The 21,129-nt window shown below is 62.1% G+C and overlaps 2 protein-coding genes across 3 annotated transcripts; both read right to left on the reverse strand.

The window, feature by feature from the left end:
- Nucleotides 1-1,498: 1,498 nt before the first annotated feature.
- SCAMP4 (secretory carrier membrane protein 4) lies at nucleotides 1,499-15,416 on the reverse strand. Its single transcript, XM_082456040.1, has 7 exons — nucleotides 15,291-15,416; nucleotides 13,612-13,660; nucleotides 12,336-12,464; nucleotides 11,890-12,046; nucleotides 9,731-9,832; nucleotides 4,841-4,958; nucleotides 1,499-3,151 (listed from the first exon to the last, which is right to left on the reverse strand). Exons 1-7 carry the CDS (start codon nucleotides 15,300-15,302, stop codon nucleotides 2,972-2,974), a joined length of 747 nt encoding a protein of 248 aa, XP_082312166.1. The 5' UTR covers nucleotides 15,303-15,416; the 3' UTR covers nucleotides 1,499-2,971.
- ADAT3 (adenosine deaminase tRNA specific 3) lies at nucleotides 15,134-20,345 on the reverse strand. Of its 2 annotated transcripts, none has more exons than XM_082456032.1 (3): nucleotides 20,232-20,345; nucleotides 15,291-16,733; nucleotides 15,134-15,180 (listed from the first exon to the last, which is right to left on the reverse strand). In XM_082456032.1, exon 2 carries the CDS (start codon nucleotides 16,454-16,456, stop codon nucleotides 15,404-15,406), a length of 1,053 nt encoding a protein of 350 aa, XP_082312158.1. In that variant the 5' UTR covers nucleotides 16,457-16,733; nucleotides 20,232-20,345; the 3' UTR covers nucleotides 15,134-15,180; nucleotides 15,291-15,403. The 2 variants fall into 2 exon arrangements, with proteins under 2 accessions (XP_082312158.1, XP_082312159.1); XM_082456033.1 differs by having other exon boundaries at nucleotides 15,291-16,473; nucleotides 20,232-20,332.
- Between the last annotated feature and the right edge of the window lie 784 nt (nucleotides 20,346-21,129).

Raw genomic sequence — 21,129 nt, forward strand, 5'->3', positions numbered from 1 at the left:
TCCCCAGAGCCAAGCCCCTTGGTGCAGGCTCGGTTCTCTTTCCCTGGACGGGCTGAGCGGTGGCCCGGAACCCGTGAGCTTACTTGGAAATAGGGTCTTTTCAGATGTACTAAAGGTAAGGCTCCAGCTGAGATCATGCTGGACGTGGGGTGGGCCCCAAATCCAAAGATTGTTTCCTCGTAAGAGACAGAAAAGAAGGCTATGAGGACAGAGGCAGAGCCTGGAGCGCCCTGAGGGTGGGAGAGGCAGGAAGGACCCTCCCCTGGAGTCTGGAGGGAGCGCGGTCCGGCCACACCTGGATCCAGAACCGGGAGTGATAAATCGTTCGTTTAGGTCCCAGGTCAGTGGTCCCGTCACGGCCGCCCCAGCAGACGGCCCCCTTCTTGACCTGGCTTTGGTCCCCTCACCTCCACCCTGTCCTGTGTCCCCCACGTCACCTCTGAGCCGAGGACGCAGATGCCCTTCCCCAGACCCGCATCCACCGTCCGGTGTCCGCCTGACCCGTGTCCCCCACGCCGACAGGAGAGCCCTACAGCGCGGCGCTCACGGCCTCCTTGCCTGCTCACCTCCCTGATATTCGCGGGGCGCCCGCGACCCAGCACCGCAGACTGCGCAGCTCACACACGTGTATCCCCTCAGCTCAGCAGGGCAGAGCCCGAGATCCGGGGTCCCAGGCTGGCTCCTGCCGAGGGACCATCTGCCCACCTCCGCCCCCGCTCTCCCCCGTCTTCCGGGGGTCCCCGCAACCCTGGGCTTGGAGCGGCCTCACCCCGTCTCTGCCTCCGCCTTCACACGGCCCCTCCCCGTGTGTGTCCAAACGGCCCCCTCTTGAGAACACCAGTCCTGCTGCATTAGGACCACCTGTTCCCATGTGACCTCCCCTTAACTAACTACTCCCGCAAAGACCCCGTTCCCACACAGGTCTCACTCTGAGGTGCCAGGTCAGGACTTCACGTGAACTTGGGGGGATGCGAGGAAACCCACGCCACTTGCTCTGGGTTCCGTCTGCCTCCCTCCCTGCGGACTTCGTTTCCTTCCCCTGGTGTCCGTGGGGTAACAGACCCACCGCCGCTCTCCCGTGTCCACGCAGGGTGTCCACTCCACCACCAGGGCCCCCCGTGAGCCGGGCTGGGGCCCCTGCAGACCCGCACCGCTCCTATCCCAGCCACTTCAGCCCTCGTGTCTCCTTCACAGCAAGTGGCGCTGGTGTCTCACTTTCTGCAAATTTTTTCAGACGAAAGCTGTTGAGCATGAAGAAAATATGACTGAAAGCAAGAACACGAAGGGACATGGCTTGCGGGCGAGGCTGCCGGCTCCTCCGCGGTGGGTGGGGCAGGCTCCCGGGCAGGGGCGGCCGGCAGCGTGGACGGGACTCGGCCCAGCGCACAGCCTGGTCCTGGTTTATCCCGCCGGAGGCCGTGGGCGCTGGGATCCAGGGGAGCAAGGCCCCGGAGGTGATACCACGTGGCGCCAGAAACAGCCCCTGCGGAGGCTCCTCTGATGCAGAAAGGATGTCTTTATTTCCTGATATTCTCACGTAACAAAAACCACAACGCACAGCGAGGAGCGGGGTGGGGGTGGGTGCTGTGGGCGATCCCGGGCTGGCTGACGCCTGCTCATCGCCCGTCACTGGCGGCGCCCCGCTCACGCGAGACTCGGCCCCACGGGGAGCGCGGCGCACGCCTCCGTCACGGGAGGTGGCCGTGGGGACGCGATGGGACCCAGGTTTCCCATCTCAGGGACCCATCAGGGTCCCAGACCCGGGCGCTTTCTCGCGGCCGCCTTCGGGCACCGCGGGGCGGTCAGCACGAGTAGCCAAGCAAGCAGGCGGGGGCGTCGGGGGCGGCCCAGCTGGTGCGACAAGAAGGGTGTCCTGCCCCGAGGGCCGGGCGGCTAGGAGCTGAGGGGCAGCGTCCGGGGCGCCCGGGAGCCTGGACGGGGGCCCGTCCACTCACACAGGTGCAGGCTGCTTGTCTGGGAAGGAGCTGGAAGGACTGCAGGGCAGAGCGAAGGGGCGGGTTCAGATTCCTAATAAGGCACAGACTTGTCAGTCTCCTCTGTCCCCTCGGGGACTCCAACTCCTGTCCCCGCGGCCCGGGGAGGGCTGCGTGGATGGCAGCCCACGAGCCGCGGGCCCAGCGCTCGGCCTGGGGCGCGCGCTCCGCGGAGATGCATCTGGTTTCCCGTCTGCTTCCATCGGGGACTGACCGGCGGCTCCCCTCCCCCGCAGAGTGGGTTGGTCCCAGGTTTCAGATCTGACGAGGTCCTGCCTGAGGGTCTCAGCTCTAAGACCCCTCCGGGGGTGATGAGAGCGTCTCGGAATGAGCGTGGCCATGGGCAGGGGGACTGGAGGCAAGCTGCCAATGGACAGATGGCCAGCCAGCCAGCCAGACGGGGTGAAGCTCAGATCGTGGCACTGAGGCGGCGAGTCCACAAGAGGACAAACATATGGAGGACCCGGCTACCGTCGAGCCCCTCCGTCTCCCACCAGGGACCGGAACCTGGTGCTGGGAAGGCCTCCCTCTTTCCCTCTTACTGGAAGCTGGGTCAAGGGCGACCACCCGGATGGAGGCCGGGAAGGGTGGACGCAGGCCGGGGCCCTTCTCCGCGTCAGCAGCTCTGGAAAGGGGGCAGCCGGCCCACCTCTGACCTGCAAGGCCCGGGTCAGCCCCCCGAGACCCCGAGGGGAGAGGGTGTGGCTGCAGCACAGTGGACATCACAGTGACTAAACGCATTCAGGACCACAGTGGGTGTCCTTCTGCTGGACAGCGGCGGCCGGACAGCTTCTGGGCAGAGCTCGCAGGGCGCCCTGCTCTCGGGAGTGAGGTGAATGCGGGGACGGGTCCCCGAGAGCCACTGGGTCTGCCGTCCCGGCTGGCGGAGGGGCCTCACCAAACCCAGGGCGGCGGGAGTGAATGGCGAGGGGCAGGTGGGCCGGGGGAGGGTGGGCAGCGGGGCCGCCGGGCTCCCCCTAAGGCCACTGGCTGCCGCTGGCCGGGTAGCTGGGCACGGTGGGGTACTCGGGCAGGGTGTTCCCCGAGAAGTTGTTGTACTGGGCCTCCCGGGATGGCGGATTCCGCCAGGCGCCTGTGCTCCACTCCGTCTGCGCCTTCTGGAAGCTCCCGCCAGCCCCGCGGTAGATGCTGTGCACCTGCGGGGGTGGAAGAAAGGACAGTGGAGGGACCCACTTGGGTTCGAGGTGGGGCTTTTCTTAAACGGATGACAGACTGCGGGAACTTTAGAAAACGCGCAGAAGCTGAGACGGGGGCTCTGAAGACCGTGCCTGCGCTGTGACCACTGCCTGCCCATCCGAGGGTCTCCGCCGCCCCAGCAAAAAGGGGCTCGTCCAGGACAGGTCTGTGGCCTGGCGACCACCCGGTGACTCACCCCCCGGGGCACATCAGGCCCCAGGCCCCTGTGTTGCCAAGGGCATCTCTGCAATGACTTCCTCAGCAGAGACCTCTGGGGACGGACCACTGCCTCCTCCCCACCGTCCAGGAAGGCTGGGCCCCTCGGACACGGGGCTGGGCTATTTCTGGAAGTCCCGGCAAATCCACTAACTGAGAAGATGGTGTTTGTTTTAACTTGAGGCTCTTGAGCAGCGAAGCTGACGCTTTTCTCCTTTGTCTTTCTCCTGTGCAATGGCCTCCCGGCGAACCCCCAAACCGGGGCGGTGCTGGGGACCCCGACGGGGCAGCTCTGCTCTGGAGGACTCGCTCAGCTCAGAACCCCTCCCGTCTGCTGCTAAGATGTTCCTGGTGGAACCGCAGCTGTCCCTGCGTGGCCTTCGTCCCAGCATCTCCCCAAGCCTCCCGGGGCCTGCTTTCTGCTGGTTCCTCCTGCCCCCTTCAGGTCATCCATAGAGTCAGGGGACTTCAGGGGCAAACACGGAGGAGCAGGCACCCCTCTGTCCTTCCAGATGACCCAGGGCTCCGACGGAACAGTGCAGGCCTCAAAACCTGACAAAACAGCTGAGATCCCACGGCACGGAGGCTGGAAGGGACTCAAAACCCAGCTTTCAGGGACTTCCCCAGCGGTCCAGTGGTCAGGACTCCGCATTTTCACTGCCGAGGGTGAGGGTTCGATCCCCGGTTGGGGAGCTAAGATCCCACAAGCCCCATGGCATGGGGAAAAAAAAAAAAAAAAGTCGTGGGTAGGACTGGCTTCCCTGAGCATTGGTACTGGGCACACAGGAGGGGCACGGCCGAGAGGGTCACCTCCGGGAAGGCCAGGCGGACGCACCGTCAGCCTTGTCACCCGTCGGTTTCCACGTGGCCCCAGGACAACCCTCGTGCAGCCGATGCCCCCAGACTATAGGGCTCACGTTCCCGCTGGAAGCCTCCAAACGCCTGGAGTGGGGCTGTCCAGGGAGAGCCCGTACGGTGGAGCTGGTTGGCGCCAGCCCCTCACGGCCTGAGCGCTCAGGAGGAGGTGGGTGCGATGAACACAAGGAATTTTTAGTTTTAGTTAACTTTACTCAATTTGGATTTAACTGTAAACAGCGATTAGTGGCCGGTGGTGGCTTAAGTGGCAGTGTGGACCACCCTCTGGGACACGCGTGCTAGGGGCTCTGGCAGGCAGTGGTCACCATCGGCCACAGGGCGCTGTCTCCCTGAGTCCCTCCTCCCTGGAAGGCCATGTGGGCGGGAAGGCAGGGCCCTGGCCTGAGCAGTCGAGGGTCCGGACCACGGAGGGTGTGCCCTGCTGACAGCGCTCACTTCACCTCCCAACGCTCGGTCTCCTGCTCCCGAAACAGGGTAAGATGAGCCCCCGGGGCTGGGAGGTCAGGACACAGGATGCGAGAGAGGAAGCGGGATGTCTCGGGACCTAGAGGAGTTACCTTCATGATTGTGATGGCCATCATGGTGGCCGACATGGAGAACATGATGGCCGGAAGCAGCATGACCACGGCGGCCCCGACACTGGTCTGGAAGAACCCGATCGCAGCCAGCCAACCACTGCAAGGGGCGAGAGGGCGTGTGGGAGCCAGCATGACCGCCAGACAAGGGCCCACCATCCCTCATATGTAAAGAGCTCCAATAAATCAGCAAGAAAAAGGTAAATGACCGACAGAGAAAATGGGCAATTCGCAAGGAGCAACAAACTTAGGAAGCGATGCTCGAACCCACCAACAACGATGTGCAAGTTAGAAAAAGTCTCGTTCTCACACCATTGTCCCGGCAAACATCGTGAGGGAATGAAGAAACAAACACTACCTTGTCAGTGTGGGGTGCACCCTCCCTGGAGGGCAATGGGGTGTGACCTAGAACAAGACTTAAGCGCTCATTCTTTTTCCCCCAACTACTTCACTTGTAAAAATTTATGCCACGGCCATTGTTTGTAAGAAGAAAAAGCTGAGGGTAACCTGTAAACACCCACTGGCTGGGAACGACTGGACCATCAGTTTACTAAGGAGACAGCAAAACAAGAGAAAGCTGGTGGCCCCTGGGTGCGTCCCGAGTCCACACACAGAAGAACACCCATCTGGTCTCTGGGAGGGAGAGGCAGGAAATAGGGTGTTTTCGAGAATGTTTCTTCTTAGCAAGTAATGACACCGCATAGTTCAAGATTCAGGAAATTTTTTAAAATACACAATAGACAGTCTCTCTCCTGCCGACCCCCTCCCCAGCCCAGAGGGAACCGGTGTAGCTCATCTACTATGTATCCTTCCTGAGAGAGTTTATAAGATGTAGGCAACCCGCTGCAGGCACACATGAACAGGCCTCGCCCCTCTGTGAAACCAGGAGGGACGTCCTTGTGTACAAACAAGGACAGCAGAACACGCTGCTTTGCACTTTGAGGGGTATGAGCACAGCCGGGCGGCTGGGGGGCTCAGGTGGATAGACAGGCAGCTAGGGCTGGGCCAGTGGGGGGCTGGATGCTGTCTGTGGGCTCCTGGGAGGGGAGGAAGGGCTGGCTCTGCTGAGGGAGGGGCCACTTTGGGGACCAATGATCTCACATCAGATCTGGGGCCATGAATCCTGGCCACTGGGGAGGGTGGGGCTGTAGGATGGGGACCTGCTCCACGGCCCAGCCTCCCAGAGGAACCGGCAGCCGGAGCTTCCAGAGAACAATCTCACCAACAGCCCAGGGTGACCCACTCAGGACAGTGGGTGATAAACCGGCCTCGACCAGCTACGCACAGACGTGCAGAGCCTGCTGCACCCACCAGGCGGGGCAGCCAAGGCAAGCGGCAGTGGGGGGAGGGCAGGGAGGATGACAGGCCTGGAGACAAGGCGGCGGGGACACGAGGGTGCCAGGTGCTCCCCAAGGCCACTCGGCCAGGAGCTCGAGGGGACAGAGCCAGGGAGATGGGGACAGAAGGTGCAAAAGGACAGCACAGGGATGCAGCCTGCAAAAGCTATGGGAGGGCCTGGCAGCTCCTCAGACGGCTAAATAGTTACTGCGTCGTCCAGCAATTCCACAACCAGGTGGAAGAGAAACAAGGACACACATTCACACAGATACCTGTAGAAACTGCACAGCAGAACGACTAGCACTAACAGACAGGCACAGACAACCCAAGCGTCCACCCATGTGTCCGTGAACGGACACACATACCGTGTCCCTCCACACACGGGAGCATCAGGCAGCCACGAAAAGGGGTGAAGCCCCGACACTCGCTACCACGTGGACGGACCCTGAGAACATGATGCTCAGTGAGAGAAGCCAGACACAGAAGGACACACAGTGTGTGATTCCATTGATGGGAAATGTTCAGAACAGGCAGGTCCACAGACACAGAGAGTGGGTTCCTAGTTGTCAGGGGCTGGAGGAGGGGGTGGGGGTGACTGCTGATGGGGATGGGCTTCTTTTTGGGGTGATGGAATGTTCTGGAATTGGATAGAGGTGATGAACCTCTATCCTTGTAAATACACTGAAAACCACTGAATCGTGTGCTTAAAAGGCTGCCTTTCTGGCTGTGAAGGCACCTGGATAAAGCCCCTACCGTGGAGACTACAGACGGTCGAGCTCCCGGATCAGAGAGGCGTGCACACCTCACCTGGAGTCTGATGTGAACCAACCGCAAAGGCCAAACGTTAACAACCCACAGGGATTCCCGAGGGGAAAGACCTGTCACGGAAACGCTGTGGAAACCCGTGACACCTGCAGGTGGGTAAGAGCACTGCACCCGCCACGTCTGGTCGTCTGGTCGAGGAGAGGACGTCAGACGTGGGCGGGGAGTTGGCTGAGTGATGGGCGGCGTGCTCTGCCCCGGGTCCGTGAACCTCTAAGGAGCCCCACGTGAGAAGGTCACGAGAGGGCAAGAAAGACACGTCTGAGCATCTGAGGTGCTGGGGTCACTGTTGGTTTCTTGGTGCAAAGCAGCATTGCGGCCTTTTATGTATAAGATATCTCAGAGGTTTTAAAAGTCCACCTCCTGCACGGACTCACAGGGAAGCGTCTGGGGTGGGCAGGAAGGGACAGACCTGCGGGCCTGGGACTGGCTGGGAGCCGGTGCCCCCCGAAGGCATCCCCAAGGCTCCACACGCTGACCCCAGGGTGGTCCACTCGCTCCCTGGAGGTGACCTGCGGGACTGCGGCCACCTGGGCAGGAGGGTGAGACCCCAGGAACAGGGAGACCCCAGCCAGCCAGGAGGAGACCCCCGGAGTGGGCAGACCCCGGGTGGGGAGGCTCAGCAGCGGGGCAGACCCCAGGCTGGCCCATCAGGGTGAACGCAGACGGGCAGAGCTGCAGCTCCTCGGCCCCAGCCCCAACACTGAGCCCCGAGGAGGCCCCCGGGCCAGGTGCCATCTACTCCACCACATCTGCGGAGCCCGGGGGTACCCGTACGGGACCAGAGCCAGGAGAGCTGCCCACACTGGCAGGAAGGGGAGGGCCTTGGGTACCAGGTACCGAGCCTAACCCTGACCCTAACCCCTGCCCCCATCCACGCCCGTCCCCCTGTCTGCAGACTAGGAAGTCAGGAGACTCCTTCAAGGGGAGCAAATGAGCCAGCCCTTGGGAGGTGCCCAGGCCAGCCTGCACACCCAGGAGCACCGTCACCGTCACTGTCACCGTTGTTATTACTACCCCCCTCCCCCTCCCCACGACTTCCCAGTCAAGGGCAACATCTCGGGGCAGCCCCTGCGCGAGGTGAGGTCACCAGCTGGGGAGGCCCCCACGGGAGGTGGGAAGGTCGGCTCCGATGTTCCCTTTCTGCAGACTGGGCCCCAAGGAAGGTGTGCGCCCTGCCCGTCCGCGCAGAAACCACGGCGATGGGGGGCCAGGCAGAAGGCAGCTGGGTGCCGGCGTGAGGCTGCGTCTGGAACCGGACCTTGGGGGCTCCCTGTCCCAACACCGCCTGTGCAAACGTGGGATCCACCCGGGCACCTACTCTCCCGCTGCATCTGGGGTCTCAGCCATGCCTGGGGGTCGCCCAGTGAATCCCTGCACCTGGGGTGGTCCTGGGGACCCCAGACCTGCATCTGGGAAGGCATCGGCCAAGAGGAGGCCCAGCATTCAGGGTCTGCTCACCACGCGGGGAGGGAGCGATGTCAGGAACCCGGAGAGACGCACCCTGGAAATGACGCTGGGTGACAGGCTCCATGCTGCGGGGGGGAGAAGGCCCGGCAGCAAATGGACACCGAGAGGCCGTGCAACCTCAGCGGGGCCTCAAGAACAAAAGGAGCGCGCACAGCTCACCACTGCCAAGGGCACGTGGCGGCCGTCCCCGCGGACACGGCAGAGTGACGGGGACAGACACCTTGAAGGCAATGGCGACAGGCACCCCCCCACCCAGGAGCCAGAAGATCCACCAGAGGGCGTGACCGAGAGAACTCCCTGCCGCTCACACGGGCAAGGTCCCGACACACCGAGAAATTGTACCAAGAGATGTGGGGACACGTCCGGCGGCACATGAGGCAGGAAGAGCAACCGCCCAGTGCCACCTCCGGGCACTGCCTGCCGCAGACGGACCCGCTGCCCCGACAGTGCCACGTCCTGCTCCAGGGCCCCGAGGATGTGGCACCTTAGGTGGCAAAAGGGACTTTCCAGGTGGGATTAAGTTAAAGCCCCTGAGACAGGGATGACCCTGGATTCCCCGGGGGGTCTAGCGTCATCCCAGGGTCCCTATAAGTGGAAAGCGGGAGGGTCAGAGGCAGAGAGACGGGAGATGCGGCACTGCTGGATACGATAGAGATACGAGGATAGAGGACGGGGCTGCGAGCCAGGGAGGCGGCGCTTCTAGAAGCTGGAAAAGGCGGGAACCGATGCTCCCCTGGAGCCTCCGGAAGGACCAGCCCTACCCACTCACAGGTTAAGTGAGTTCTGACCTCCAGAACGTGACATAAGTTTCTTTCAAGTCACTAAATCTGGAGTAATTTGTTACAGTAGCCACAGAAACCTCATATGATACCCCAAAAGCAAACAGATGGAAAATGGCTCACCCCCTAGATTGTAGGCCTAGGCACAGGTGGCCGCTCAGGGCAGGCCCTCGAGCTGCTCTCCCACCCCCCAGACACACCACGGACCACGCCTCCCAGGTCCTCCTGGGGCCGGGTGACCACGCACGCGGCAGAAGGCGGGCGGATCCGCCACACCCAGCCCCCTGAGCCGGCACCTCCCTGGAGGGTTGACAAGAGCAAGGAGCAAATGTCAGGTCTCTCCCAGCTGTCGGAGTTTTGGGGTCCTCGTCACAGAGCTCGGCCTGCACTAACGGTATGAGCAAGTGACTCGTGGCCCCAGAGCTGACCCCGCTTGTCGTGGGCTCTCGGGGGCCCTGCTTACCACGCGCCCCATCCCGAGAGGCCGACAGCCTGGATGATGGTCAGGACAAACTGGGCTCCGAAGATGAAGAAAAACGCCATGAAATTGAAGGAGCTGTCAGATCTGGAGAGAAGAAAAACAGCCATTACTGAGGCCAGAGAGGAAGAGGCAGAGGCTGCGGGAGTGGGACGGCCCCTCCCCTGCAGTTCCCATCAGGAGGGGCCCAGCGCTGCCCTTCCCAGAGGACATCACCCAGACACACTCCTCCTGGGAAGGGAATTTAAGAGCCTCCTGCGTCCTAAGGACATGCCCGCACCCGCGTGGCCCGAGGGAGGTTCATCGTGGATTTGAGGTGCTCTGCATGCTGGACCCATGCCTGCTGCCCCGGACAAGGGAGGCTGCACGGGGCTCACCCAGGCCACTTCCGGCTAATGAAAGGAGGGCAGGCGCCGGGGAACCCACAGCAGAGGAAGGGCGGGGGAGGCAGGGATGCTCGCGTAGCTCAGGGCTGCTCCCAGGCAGTCCCCGAAGCCCTCGGGGGTCCCCATTCCTGCGCACAGTCGCACCAGCCAGCCTGGGGCCTCAAGCAACGGGCCCCTTTTGCTTCAGCACATGTGAGCGGGTTTCTGGTTCTTGCCTCCAAGAGGGCACCAGGGGCCCTGTATGACTCCCACTGAGTCTTGGATTCAGGAACCTTCCAGAGGCAAACATGGCACACACCTGAGTAGCAGGGGGCTGGCTGGGGGCAAACATTCACAGAGCAAGATTCACAGCACCCAAAAGGTGGCAATAACTCAAACGCCCATCAACGGATGATGGATAAACAACTGTGGGGGGACTTCCCTGGTGGCGCAGTGGTTAAGAATCCGCCTGCCGGGCTTCCCTGGTGGCGCAGTGGTTGGGGGTCTGCCTGCCAGTGCAGGGGACGCGGGTTCAAGCCCTGGTCTGGGAGGATTCCCACATGCCGCGGAGCAGCTGAGCCCGTGAGCCACAACTGCTGAGCTTGCGCGTCTGGAGTCTGTGCTCCGCAACAAGAGAGGCCGCGATAGTGAGAGGCCCGCGCACTGCGATGAAGAGTGGCCCCCGCTTGCCGCAACTGGAGAGGGTCCTCACACAGAAACGAAGACCCAACACAGCCAAGAAATAAATAAATAAAGTGAAATTCCTTTAAAAAAAAAAAAAAAAAAAGAATCCGCCTGCCAATGCAGGGGACGCGGGTTTGAGCCCTGGTCCAGGAAGATCCCACATGCTGCAGAGCAACAAAGCCCATGCGCCACAACTACTGAGCCTGCGCTCTAGAGCCCGTGAGCCACAACTACTGAGCCCTTGTGCCGCAACTACTGAAGCCCGTGCGCCTAGAGCCCGTGCTCAGCAACAGGAGAAGCCACCGCGATGAGAAGCCCGCGCACTGCAACAAAGAGTAGCCCCTGCTCTCTGCAACTAAGGAAAGCCTGCACACAGCAACGAAGACCCAACACAGCCCAAAAAATACCCACATTATTTTTAAAAAAAAAACAAAAAAAACCTGTTGTTCCTCCACACCTGGGAGCACCACTCAGCCACGAAAAGGGGTGAAGCCCTGACACTCGTTACAACGTGGATGGACCCTGAGAACACGATGCTCAGTGAGAGAAGCCAGACACAGAAGGACACACAGTGTGTGATTCCACTGATGGGAAATGTCCAGAACAGGCAGATCCACAGACACAGAGAGTGGGCTCCTGGTTGTCAGGGGCTGGGGAGGGGGATGGGGGGATGCTAATGGGCACGAGGTTTCTCTTTGGGGTGACGGAATGTTCTGGAATTAGACAGTGGTGATGGTTGTACAACCTTGTGAAGATACTAGAAACACTGAACTGTTAAGCAGGTGAGCTGGATAATATGTAAAATGTTATCTCAATAAAATTAAGAAAAATGAACAAAACAGGCAACAGCTGGTTTTGGCCCGTGGGCCGCTGTCTGCAGAGCCGATATAAAGTGCCATCCCAACTGGACAAGAGGAAGGGGTGGCGCTCACGCCTGGGCCTGGCGGCAGATGCAGACCAGGATGCAGCCCACGCGGGGCTGGGCACGGAGGGGAGCGCACACGGTGAGGTATCCTGTTCCCCTCGGTTTGGGGCTGTCAGCACCAGACGCTCCCCGAGGGCCCCTGGAGGGTGCGGGCTGCCCGCCCCACTCACCGGAAGGCCTTGTATGCGGGCCGGAACCAGCACACGTAGCTGCAGGGGGAGAACAGCAGCAGCCAGACCAGGGCCAGGCCGAAGTTGGCTCCCGAGCCGCCGGCGATCCACCAGGCCAAGCAGGCGACGAGGTTGACGCCCAGGGTGGTGCAGTAGACTGGGGGGAGGGGGCGAGGGGGGAGAGAGGGGCTGAGCCGGGACACCCCCCACCCTGGACTGAGGCTCCCATGAGTGCAGGGACCGCGAGGCCAGAGAAGGGTCCAGGGGGCCCAGCCCCCCACCTGCTCCATGCACACCGGACAGGAGCTCATCAGAAAGGAGCTTTATTACCAAACCCTCAGGCCCTCACCGCCCGGGCACAGGGTGGCCTCCTAGCCTGTCCCTGTCCTGGTCTTGGGTCTCTGGGTGGTGCAGGTGGCCCTCCCATTCCTGCCCTGTCCACTCACACAGCCACAGGCGGTAGATCCTCTTCACCAGGACCTGGTGCTCGATAGGGATCTCGTCAGAGAAGTTCTGGTAGAAGCAGGGCTTCAGGGGGATGAACTTGGGCAGCGGGGGGAAGTTGTTCTCCTTTCCTGAAGGGACAGAGGGGCCAGAACAAAACCCACACTGCAATCAGCTCGTAGCAGCCCCAAAGATGCACCCATCTGGTCCCAGGACCTGTGGACATGTCACCCCATGGGGCAGAGGGCACTTCGCAGGTGGGACTAAGTTAAGGCCCCTGAGACGGGGATGACCCTGGATTCCCCGGGGAGCCCAGCATCATCACAGGGTCCTTATAAGAGGGAGGCGGGAGGGTCAGAGGCAGAGAGAGACGGGAGATGCTGCGCTGCTGGCTGTGAGGATGCAGGAGGGGCCGCGAGCCAGGGATGCGGCGCCTCCAGAAGCTGGAAAACGCAGGAACCGCTGCTCCCCTGGAGCCTCCGGAAGGACCAGCCCTGCCCACGCCTGGATTTAGCCCCGTGAGACCCCAGTCGGACTCCTGACCTCAGGACTGTCAGAGAACAAATTTTATTTAAATCACTGAGTTTGTGGTGATTTCTCAGAAGTCACAGGAACACAGACTCGATGGCGGGGCCCACGTGCCATCCACACCTTTGACTCCAGGGAAGGTTCTGGCACTCGGGACATATGAACTTCCCGGGGCGGCTTTAACAAACTACCACAGACTGGGGGGCTTAACACAACAGAGATTTATCCATCTCCATTCTGGACACCAGATGACTGAAATCCAGGTGTGACAGGGCCGCGCTCCCTCCACACACTCCAGGGGAGGGTCCTTCCTGCCCTTTCCAGCTTCTGGGGGTGTCCTGGGCTTGTGGACCCATCCCTCCAGTGTCCGCCCCCATCTTCCCTGGCTTCTGCGTGTCTGTGCCCACATTTCCTCCTTCTTAGGACATCTGCCATGAGACATCAGGGCCACCCTATGCCACTGGGACCTCAAATTAAGTCACATCTGCAATAGGGTCCTGTTCCAGGGTCCCGGGGTCCGGACTTCATGGTTTTCAACACGAAACTTTTCCAGTCTTGCGTGTCCCCCCGTGCAGGGGCCGTGCTCATCTCTGTATGGCTCCATTTTAGCGCACGTGCTGCCGTGTCAGGCACTGCACGGGCCTCAAGGGGGGACGTGATCCTGCCCGCAGCACAGCGTCCAGCACCCGAGCGCTTCCCAGAGGGGTGGAGAAGCCGGAACCCTCGCTGCGCGACGTGGCCAGGACTCACCTGACATTTCCGCTGTGAAGACAGGGCAGGGGTGGAAGCCTGCAGCCACCTGGAGGGGAGACAGTCACAGTCAGGGGGTCCCCATGGCTGCTGGGTGACCCCAACGCCAGCTGCAGACCCAGGGGGCCACCGCGGGCACAGTCCTAACCACCAAACCGTCCACAGGGGTATCTGGGCTCTTGGCCCAAAGGCTGGCCCAGCCCCGAACGTGTGATCCCAGTCACCACCTCACCTCAGAGCCCCCCGGGCAGCCTGGCACTTATGCGAGGGGAGGCATCAGGCCAGAGGATCCCGGCAACCCCCCCCCACTGCCCTCCTGCCTCATCCCCCCCACCCCCCAAACTTCCCCTTTATCCACGGATGGCTCTGAGCACCTCCTATGGCCACAAAGAGTCTCTGAATCACCGATAAATGGGTCCATGCTCATTGCTGTGTGACTTCAGGCAAACCACACAACCTCTCAGTTCTGTGGTTTTTGCCCCTGTGAGCCTTCCAAGGCCAAGGACCCCATTGCAATCCAAGTAAAATGCCAGGGGACAGGCCCGGCACCCAGCGGCCCTACCCAGAAGGAGCCCAGGAGCCAGCGTCACAGAGCAGCCCCTCACAGGAGACACCACCAAGGCGCGTAACTGAGCTGAATTCACCTGTTCCACGAGGGCCCTGTGGGCAGATGGTGCCATCTTCAGGAAATGGGCCAGGCAATGTGGCCACGCCTGGTGCCCACCTGGCCCTCACGGTACAGCTGGGCCTGCACTGCCCCCTGCGCCTGGCACCAGAGTGGGTGGGGGAGCCCTGCCTGGAGGTGGTCCAGGTGGGAAGGATCCAGTGACCGAGAGTTCCCTGGGTCCACCCCCCGGCCCCCTGCTCAGCGAGGGACCCACCGGGACCCTCAGCCCAGCCCGGCCCTGCCCTCCTGCCTGCAGGCCCCACTGTCTGTCCACTGCTCCGGCTCTGGCCGAGCCCCCCTGCCCTGTCCCCACGGGCTGGGCGCATCCCCGGGCTGGGCGCTGGAGCGGGGGCTCAGAGCAGGGATGTCTCAGGGCCCTGTGGCACCGTGTGGTCAGTCAACGCGTGTCTGCTGGATGGACAAACAGGCTGCTCCGAGCCCCACGCACACGGGTCCTAGTGCTAACCCGCCTTGGAAGAGCCCAACGGCCCCTCTGGGGACACGGTGGGCACCTGCGAAGGATGGGAAATTGACGTGGTCAGCGGAGTCCAGGCTGGCGGGGCTTCTCCCCAGAGGCCAGCCACAGCCTTCCAGACTCCGGGGGCCCCGCCCTGCCCATGCGTGGCTCAGAAGCTCGCCGCCCGCCCCCCCACCCCAGTACAAGCCCAGGTGTCGGCGGAAGCAGCCACCCCGACCGAGGGACCCTCGCTCCTCTGTCAACAGACAACGACCTGGTTTCTTTTTTTCTCTTGGCCGCACCGCGTGATACATGGGATCTTATCGAACCTGCACCCCCTGCACTGGAAGCGCAGAGCCCTAACTACTGGACCGCCAGGGAAGTCCCAGACACCGACCTGGTTTTCAGTTGTTTATTTTCACACGTCAGAGCTGTTTCCTGACACCTGAGAAAAGGAGACACAATCCCGGTGGCCCCAGAAGCCCAGGTCTGAAGCTGCCTGGCTACTCGGCCCAGCTGGAGCCCCGCTATGCCCAAGCCCGGGGAAGAGCTCACCCAGACAGGCATGCACCCCACGCGCCGGCAGCAACAGCGCGAGTGTCCCCAAGCCGAGACGGGGCGGCAGCCTCCGGCAACATGAGGGAGGCCGAGGAAGGTCCGGGCCGGGCCTATGCGTCGGGGTCCAGCTGGCGGCACTGGGCCTCCAGCACGCCACAGAAGGCCTGGAAGCGGTGGTTGAGGTCCGGCTGGGCGTGGAGGCGGAAGCGGGTGCCCAGTGCACCGTCCGGAGAGGGTGCCCCGTAGAAGACGCGCCGCACGCGGGAGTGGACCAGGGCCATGGCGCACATGGCGCAGGGCTCGCGGGTGACGTACAGGTCATAGCCGGTGCACACGTAGGGCAGGCCATCGGCGTCCTCGTCCAGCTTGCGCACGGAGCCCGCGCGGACGCCCGGGGGGGCGGTGGCTGGGGCGAAGGAGCAGGCGGGGTGGGGTGCGAGGTCATAGGCGCCGCGGCCCTGGCCCCGGGCCACCAGGTCGATGCACACCATGGTGGCGTGCAGCAGGGGGCCGGCCACGCTGCTGCAGTCGTGGCCCGTGGCCAGCACGCGGCCCGAGGCCGGCTCCACCACCACCGCCCCCACGGCCCGCAGGCCCTGCGAGGCCGCCTGCTGCGCGGCCCACACGGCCCGCTCCATGTGGCTCTGCATCGCCGCCCGCTCCTGTGCCGAGAAGAGCTGCCCGGCCAGGGCTCGGGTCACCTGCCGGTCCTCGTGGAAGGTGGTGGGCCAGTGAGCGCGTGCCTCCTCGAACTGGCCCCGGGTCAGGGGCGGCCGCGCGGGCACGGGCACCAGGAAGGGCTGCCCCAGGCCGCGGGGGTCCACGGCCGGCGGCGGGAGGAGCTCGGCCAGTGATCGCATGCCCGCGGCCGGCCCCGCCAGGCACAGCAGCATCTCCAGTGCGTGTGGGCAGCCGGGGCGGGGGCTGGGTCGCACCCTCTTGAGGTGAGGCTGTGCGGGCAGCGGGTGGACGGCCGACACCTCCTTGAGGAGGCGTGAGGTCTGGCGCTTGTCCAGGACCGGCGCGGCGTAGGCCAGCACCAGCTCCACAGCGCCAGACTGCTGCTCAGACAGGATCGGGAGGGCCTGCCACGCCGGCTCTCGCTCGGGGCTCCCGACCTTTGCGTCTCTGTGTGGCTCCTCGGCGCCCGGGGTGGGGTCCATCCTCGGCGGGGCTCCGACTGCGGGGACAGACACCGGAGCAGGGCATCATCCTCAGCTGCGGGAGGCCTGCTGGGCCGGACGAGGGGTCGGTCCCAGGAGCGTGCCGAATCTGGAGGCTCGTCCAACCGAGCAAGACGCATCAGCGGTCGTGCTCTCACTCACGGCCTACTAACGCTTGCTTTGCACAGAGTTTAAACCGCCCTCGTCACGGTGTCTTTTTTCCCCCTTTTGCTTTGAGATGTCTCATGTTGGGAGAATGCACACCGGACCTCAGAGACTTAATACAAAAGAAAGAACGTAAACTGTCTCAGTTTTTTCTGTATTCTACAGATACCGAGGACCGTCTGCACTACACCGTTTTATATAAGGGCCTTGAGCATCCTCGGATTTTGTTATCCTTGGGGGTCCTGGAACCAGTTCCGCATGGATACCGGGGAATGACTGTGTTGGCTACGTGCTGAAGTGGGAATACTCTGCCTGTCTCAGGTTAAAGAAACGTACTACTAACGTTAAGTTCACCTGTTTCTTCATACTTTTCAAAAACATGGCTTCTAAACGCTTCATCTCACATACATGCCCTGCATTACATTCCTGCTGGTCAGGGCTGCCTTGGATGACGTTAGAGATGCACTACAGATGACCTTCGCGGGACCCCAGAGGATCTCGGTGCCATGCCCGCAGCGCCCTGCACCCTGGCGGCGTCTCGGAGTGGGCCAGCCCCTTCCGCCTCTCCCCCCGGACGAGGCTTTTGCTCCTGTGATGCGCCCCGGCTCACAGGCCCCCCAGAGGACACGGTAGGTCCTCGCCCACCACCGCCTGTCCGAAGCTCACGATACGAGCTCGGCAAACGCACAGGACCAGGGGTGCAGGTGGCAGCTCTGAGAAGCGGCCAGCGTGGACGGCCCCTCGGGCGCCCATGACGCCCGTGCCAGGCGGGGCCCTCAGGAGGGTCTGGAGCACTGGCTCTGAATCCGCTCCCGACACACACCGTGCCCAGGATGCCAGGGCCCGCACAGCCTGCCCCAGGCCACAAAAGCTCCCATTGTCTCCCGGGCAAGACAGACACAGTCCCGTTTGTGTCTCCAAGAATGCAAGCTCTGTCTGATCAAAATAAAACAAGCGACAAATACAGGGGGCTGCCATTGGGACACTGCTGGCCGGGCTGCTGGCTCCCAGGGAGGATGCCTAAAAACCACAGCAGGCCACCATCCACTCCTAGGTGTGTGTCCAGGAGAACTGAGACACACATCCACACAGGCACCTGCACATGCATGTTTGCAGCAGCGGGATTCACAGCAGCAAAAGGTGGACACAACCCAAATGTCCACAGAAAGATGGACAGATAAACACAACGTGGTCCCTCCACACACGGGAGCATCACTCAGCCATGAAAAGGGGTGAAGCACTGACACTCGCTACAACGTGGATGGACCCTGAGAACACGATGCTCAGTGAGAGAAGCCAGACACAGAAGGACACACAGGGTGTGATTCCATTGATGGGAAACGTCCAGGACAGGCAAATCCACAGACACAGAGAGTGGCTTCGTGGTTGTCAGGGGCTGGTGGAGGGGATGGGGAATGACTGCTGATGGGGACAGAGTTCCTGTTGGGGGGATGGAATGTTCTGGAATTAGACAGACGTGATGATCACACAACATAGTAAATACACTAAAAAACACTCAAACATACACTTTAAGTGGGTGAACCACACTGTGTGAATCGTATCTCAGTAAAGCTGCTCCTTGGGGGTGGTGGGGGACATCTGGTGGTCGCCAGGGCAGCCGGCCCCAAACGAGGCCCAGCACCTCATGACCGCTGCTGGTGCTGCAACCACTGCACGTTCTCACACTGCCGTGAACAGGCTCCCCGACTCCTTCCCATGACCCGGAACAGAGACTATGGGGCTGTTCCCTTTCTAGAGGCCAAGGAACTTGCCTGGGGCCACGTGGCTGGGAGGACAGAGCCAGGACCTGATGCTGAGGCCAGATGGCCAGGAGCTCCCCGACTCTGCCTTCTGAGCCCCAGACGATGGGGGTCCTGAGCCCCTTCTACAGATGAGAAACAGGGTCCACAGAGGGTGACCCGCCCAGCGACTTGCTTCATCGTCCCCGGGGACCTAAGCGCGCGCGCTCGGAGGCTGACCTGTTCCTCTTTTCGTCCTCGAAGCCCCGCATCCACCCCCAGCTCTGGGCGCCCCACTGCGCCCCACCCTCCCCGCTGTACTCTTTGCTGCTCCCGCCAAGCTCAGGCCCTTCCCTGGGTGCGTCCACCTCCCTCTGCCTACAGCGAGGGCACCTCCTAAAGGTGCCTGTGCTCCAATGGGGCGGGCAGCCCCTGTCACAACTGTTTACATTTACGGTTGTAGCCTCTGCGGCGGGCACCGGCTGCCAAGCTCAGGGAGGGCTCAACTGCGTGGGGCAGGCCCTGGAGGGTCTGCGGAACCAGGGAGCCAGGACACCTAACAGCCAGTCCCCTTACTGGGTGCCCTGGAACTCCTGTGGTGCCCGCGGGCTGTGGGTCTGGGGTCCCAGGAGGCAACGGGGCTTATTCAGCAAGCTGAGTCAGGCTCTGAAGGTGACACCCAACCAGAGGAAGGGGCCTTATCTCACCCCTGGGTGTGTCCCGGCCCTGCCCGAAGCCCTCACCCAGCCCACATTTTCCTGGCTGAGACCTGGTGTTACCTGTCCTAACCCCACCCCCAGCTTCCCCCTCTGTGAAATGGGATCCACTGCCACCATGCACGGCTGCCTGGGGCAGAAAGTGAGAAAATCCACAGGAGGCTCAGCGGCCCAGTGCCCTGTGACTGGCAGACTCCAGGAGGGCTCTTCGGAGGCGGTGACCCAGAGCTGGGCCTAGAAGGAGGGTGGGGAGCCCTGAACAGAAGGAACAGCCAGGGCTGGAGTCTCCGACGCTCACACCGCTCACACATTCCGGGTGGGCGCTGGTTTGAAATACGGTTTCCAGGACTCCGCCCCACAGAAGGGGGAGGGCCCCGAAATCTGCATTTCTGACAAGCTCCCCAACAGAGTGAGGTCTGCGGATAACATGCAGGACGCCTCGCTAAATTCGAATTCCAGATGAGCAGATAAATATTGAGCATAAGTGTTGTGTCCCATGCAATCACTGGGATATACGTATTCTAAAATATATATGTATGTGTTGTTTACACAAAATTCCAATTTAAGGGGGCAACCTGCGTGTTTACTTGCAGAACCTGGCCACCCTATAAGTGGGCCTTCGTGCATGAAAATTCGAGAACCTCGTGCATGCGGGGTGTGGGAGAGACCCGAGGTCACAATTTTAAAAGGTCTTGAAAACTCACACTTTCCTTAAGTATCAGGAAGGATTATCAATGTTTAGGACGTACAGAAAGATTGGGGCCTTTCCCCCAAAGTGGGCGGGAAGCTGGTAAGTGGACAGTCCAGTGTACAGCCGGGAGGCAGAGGGCTGGCCGCGATGACCCCAGGGCAAGGCACGCCAGAAACAGCTAGGGCACGGGGTCTCCACCACGGACGGCAGGGGCGCACGCACGCGCAGAAGGGCGATGGCGCGGAGAGCTGGGTCCCGCGGCCCGGCAGCCCCGCGCGCACGCGCACGCGCACACGGGCCGCTCCCCGCGCCCGCCCGAGGCGCGCACGAGCCCGGCCCAGTTTGCTTATTAGCTCCCCGCGCGGCCGGCGGCCGCCGCAGCCGCGACCCCCGCCCCAGCTCCCGCTCGCCCTCCGCGGGAGCCTGGGACGGAAGAGCCCGAGACCCCGGGGCCGTGCGCTTACCTGAGGAGACGGGCGGAAGCGCTGCGCTTCACCAAGTCTTAGCAACCTGCCCGCCTGCCCCGCCTCCGCCACCGCCTGGCGCCGCGGGGCACGACGGGAGCGTAGTTCCAGGGGCGGAGTCAGCGCGAGGCGGAGGCGGAGCCGGGACTACAATCCCCACAAGGCCGCGCGCGCGCGTGCCGCCTCACTCCGCCCCTTTCTTGAGCGCTGCTCCCGTGACCCGCAGGAGAGAGGGGCGAGCTCTGAGTCGAGGGTTCGAGACCCATCAGGGCGGCGGGAAAAGTCCGATCCTGGGGACCCTTTGGGAAATCAGCAGAGTGAAGAGACTGAGGCGGAGGGGCACACGCCACCCACTGCAGTCACTCCCCGAGTCCAGTTTGCTGCTGCCACGTGGCACCGGAGAGCCTGTTCCCAGAGACCAGGATGCAGTCTGGTTCCAGTTCTGCTCTGGGGCCCCAGCCGACTCCGGCCTCACTTTCCCATCTCTACAGTAGGCGAAAGGGACCTCTTGACTCTCCCAGGCAAAACATGCTAATTTTTTAAACATGCTAATGAGCAAATCCGGTTATTCATTCTGGTTAAAGAGGATAAACCCAGAGAGTCTCAACCAGGGGCAATTTGTCCCCCCACTCCCAGGGGACACCGGGCGATGTCTGGGGACATTTGTGGTTGTTACGCCTGGGGTTCCTCCTGGCATCAAAACCTGGGATGCTGCCAAACACCCCACAATGCATAGGATGGACGCCCCCAAAACAACCTCCCCAATTGTCCACAGTGCGGGGGGGGGGGTTGGAAGACCGTGGTTTAACCCCACTGCTAAGCAAGGAGAAAGATTTAGGTCTAGAAGGACCCTGAAGGGGGAAAATTTTCAATCTTTCCATTTTCTCCCTGCTCCCCT

This window comes from Balaenoptera physalus (genome assembly GCF_965194825.1).
Source record: "Balaenoptera physalus genome assembly, chromosome: 3".
NCBI lineage: Eukaryota > Metazoa > Chordata > Mammalia > Artiodactyla > Balaenopteridae > Balaenoptera > Balaenoptera physalus.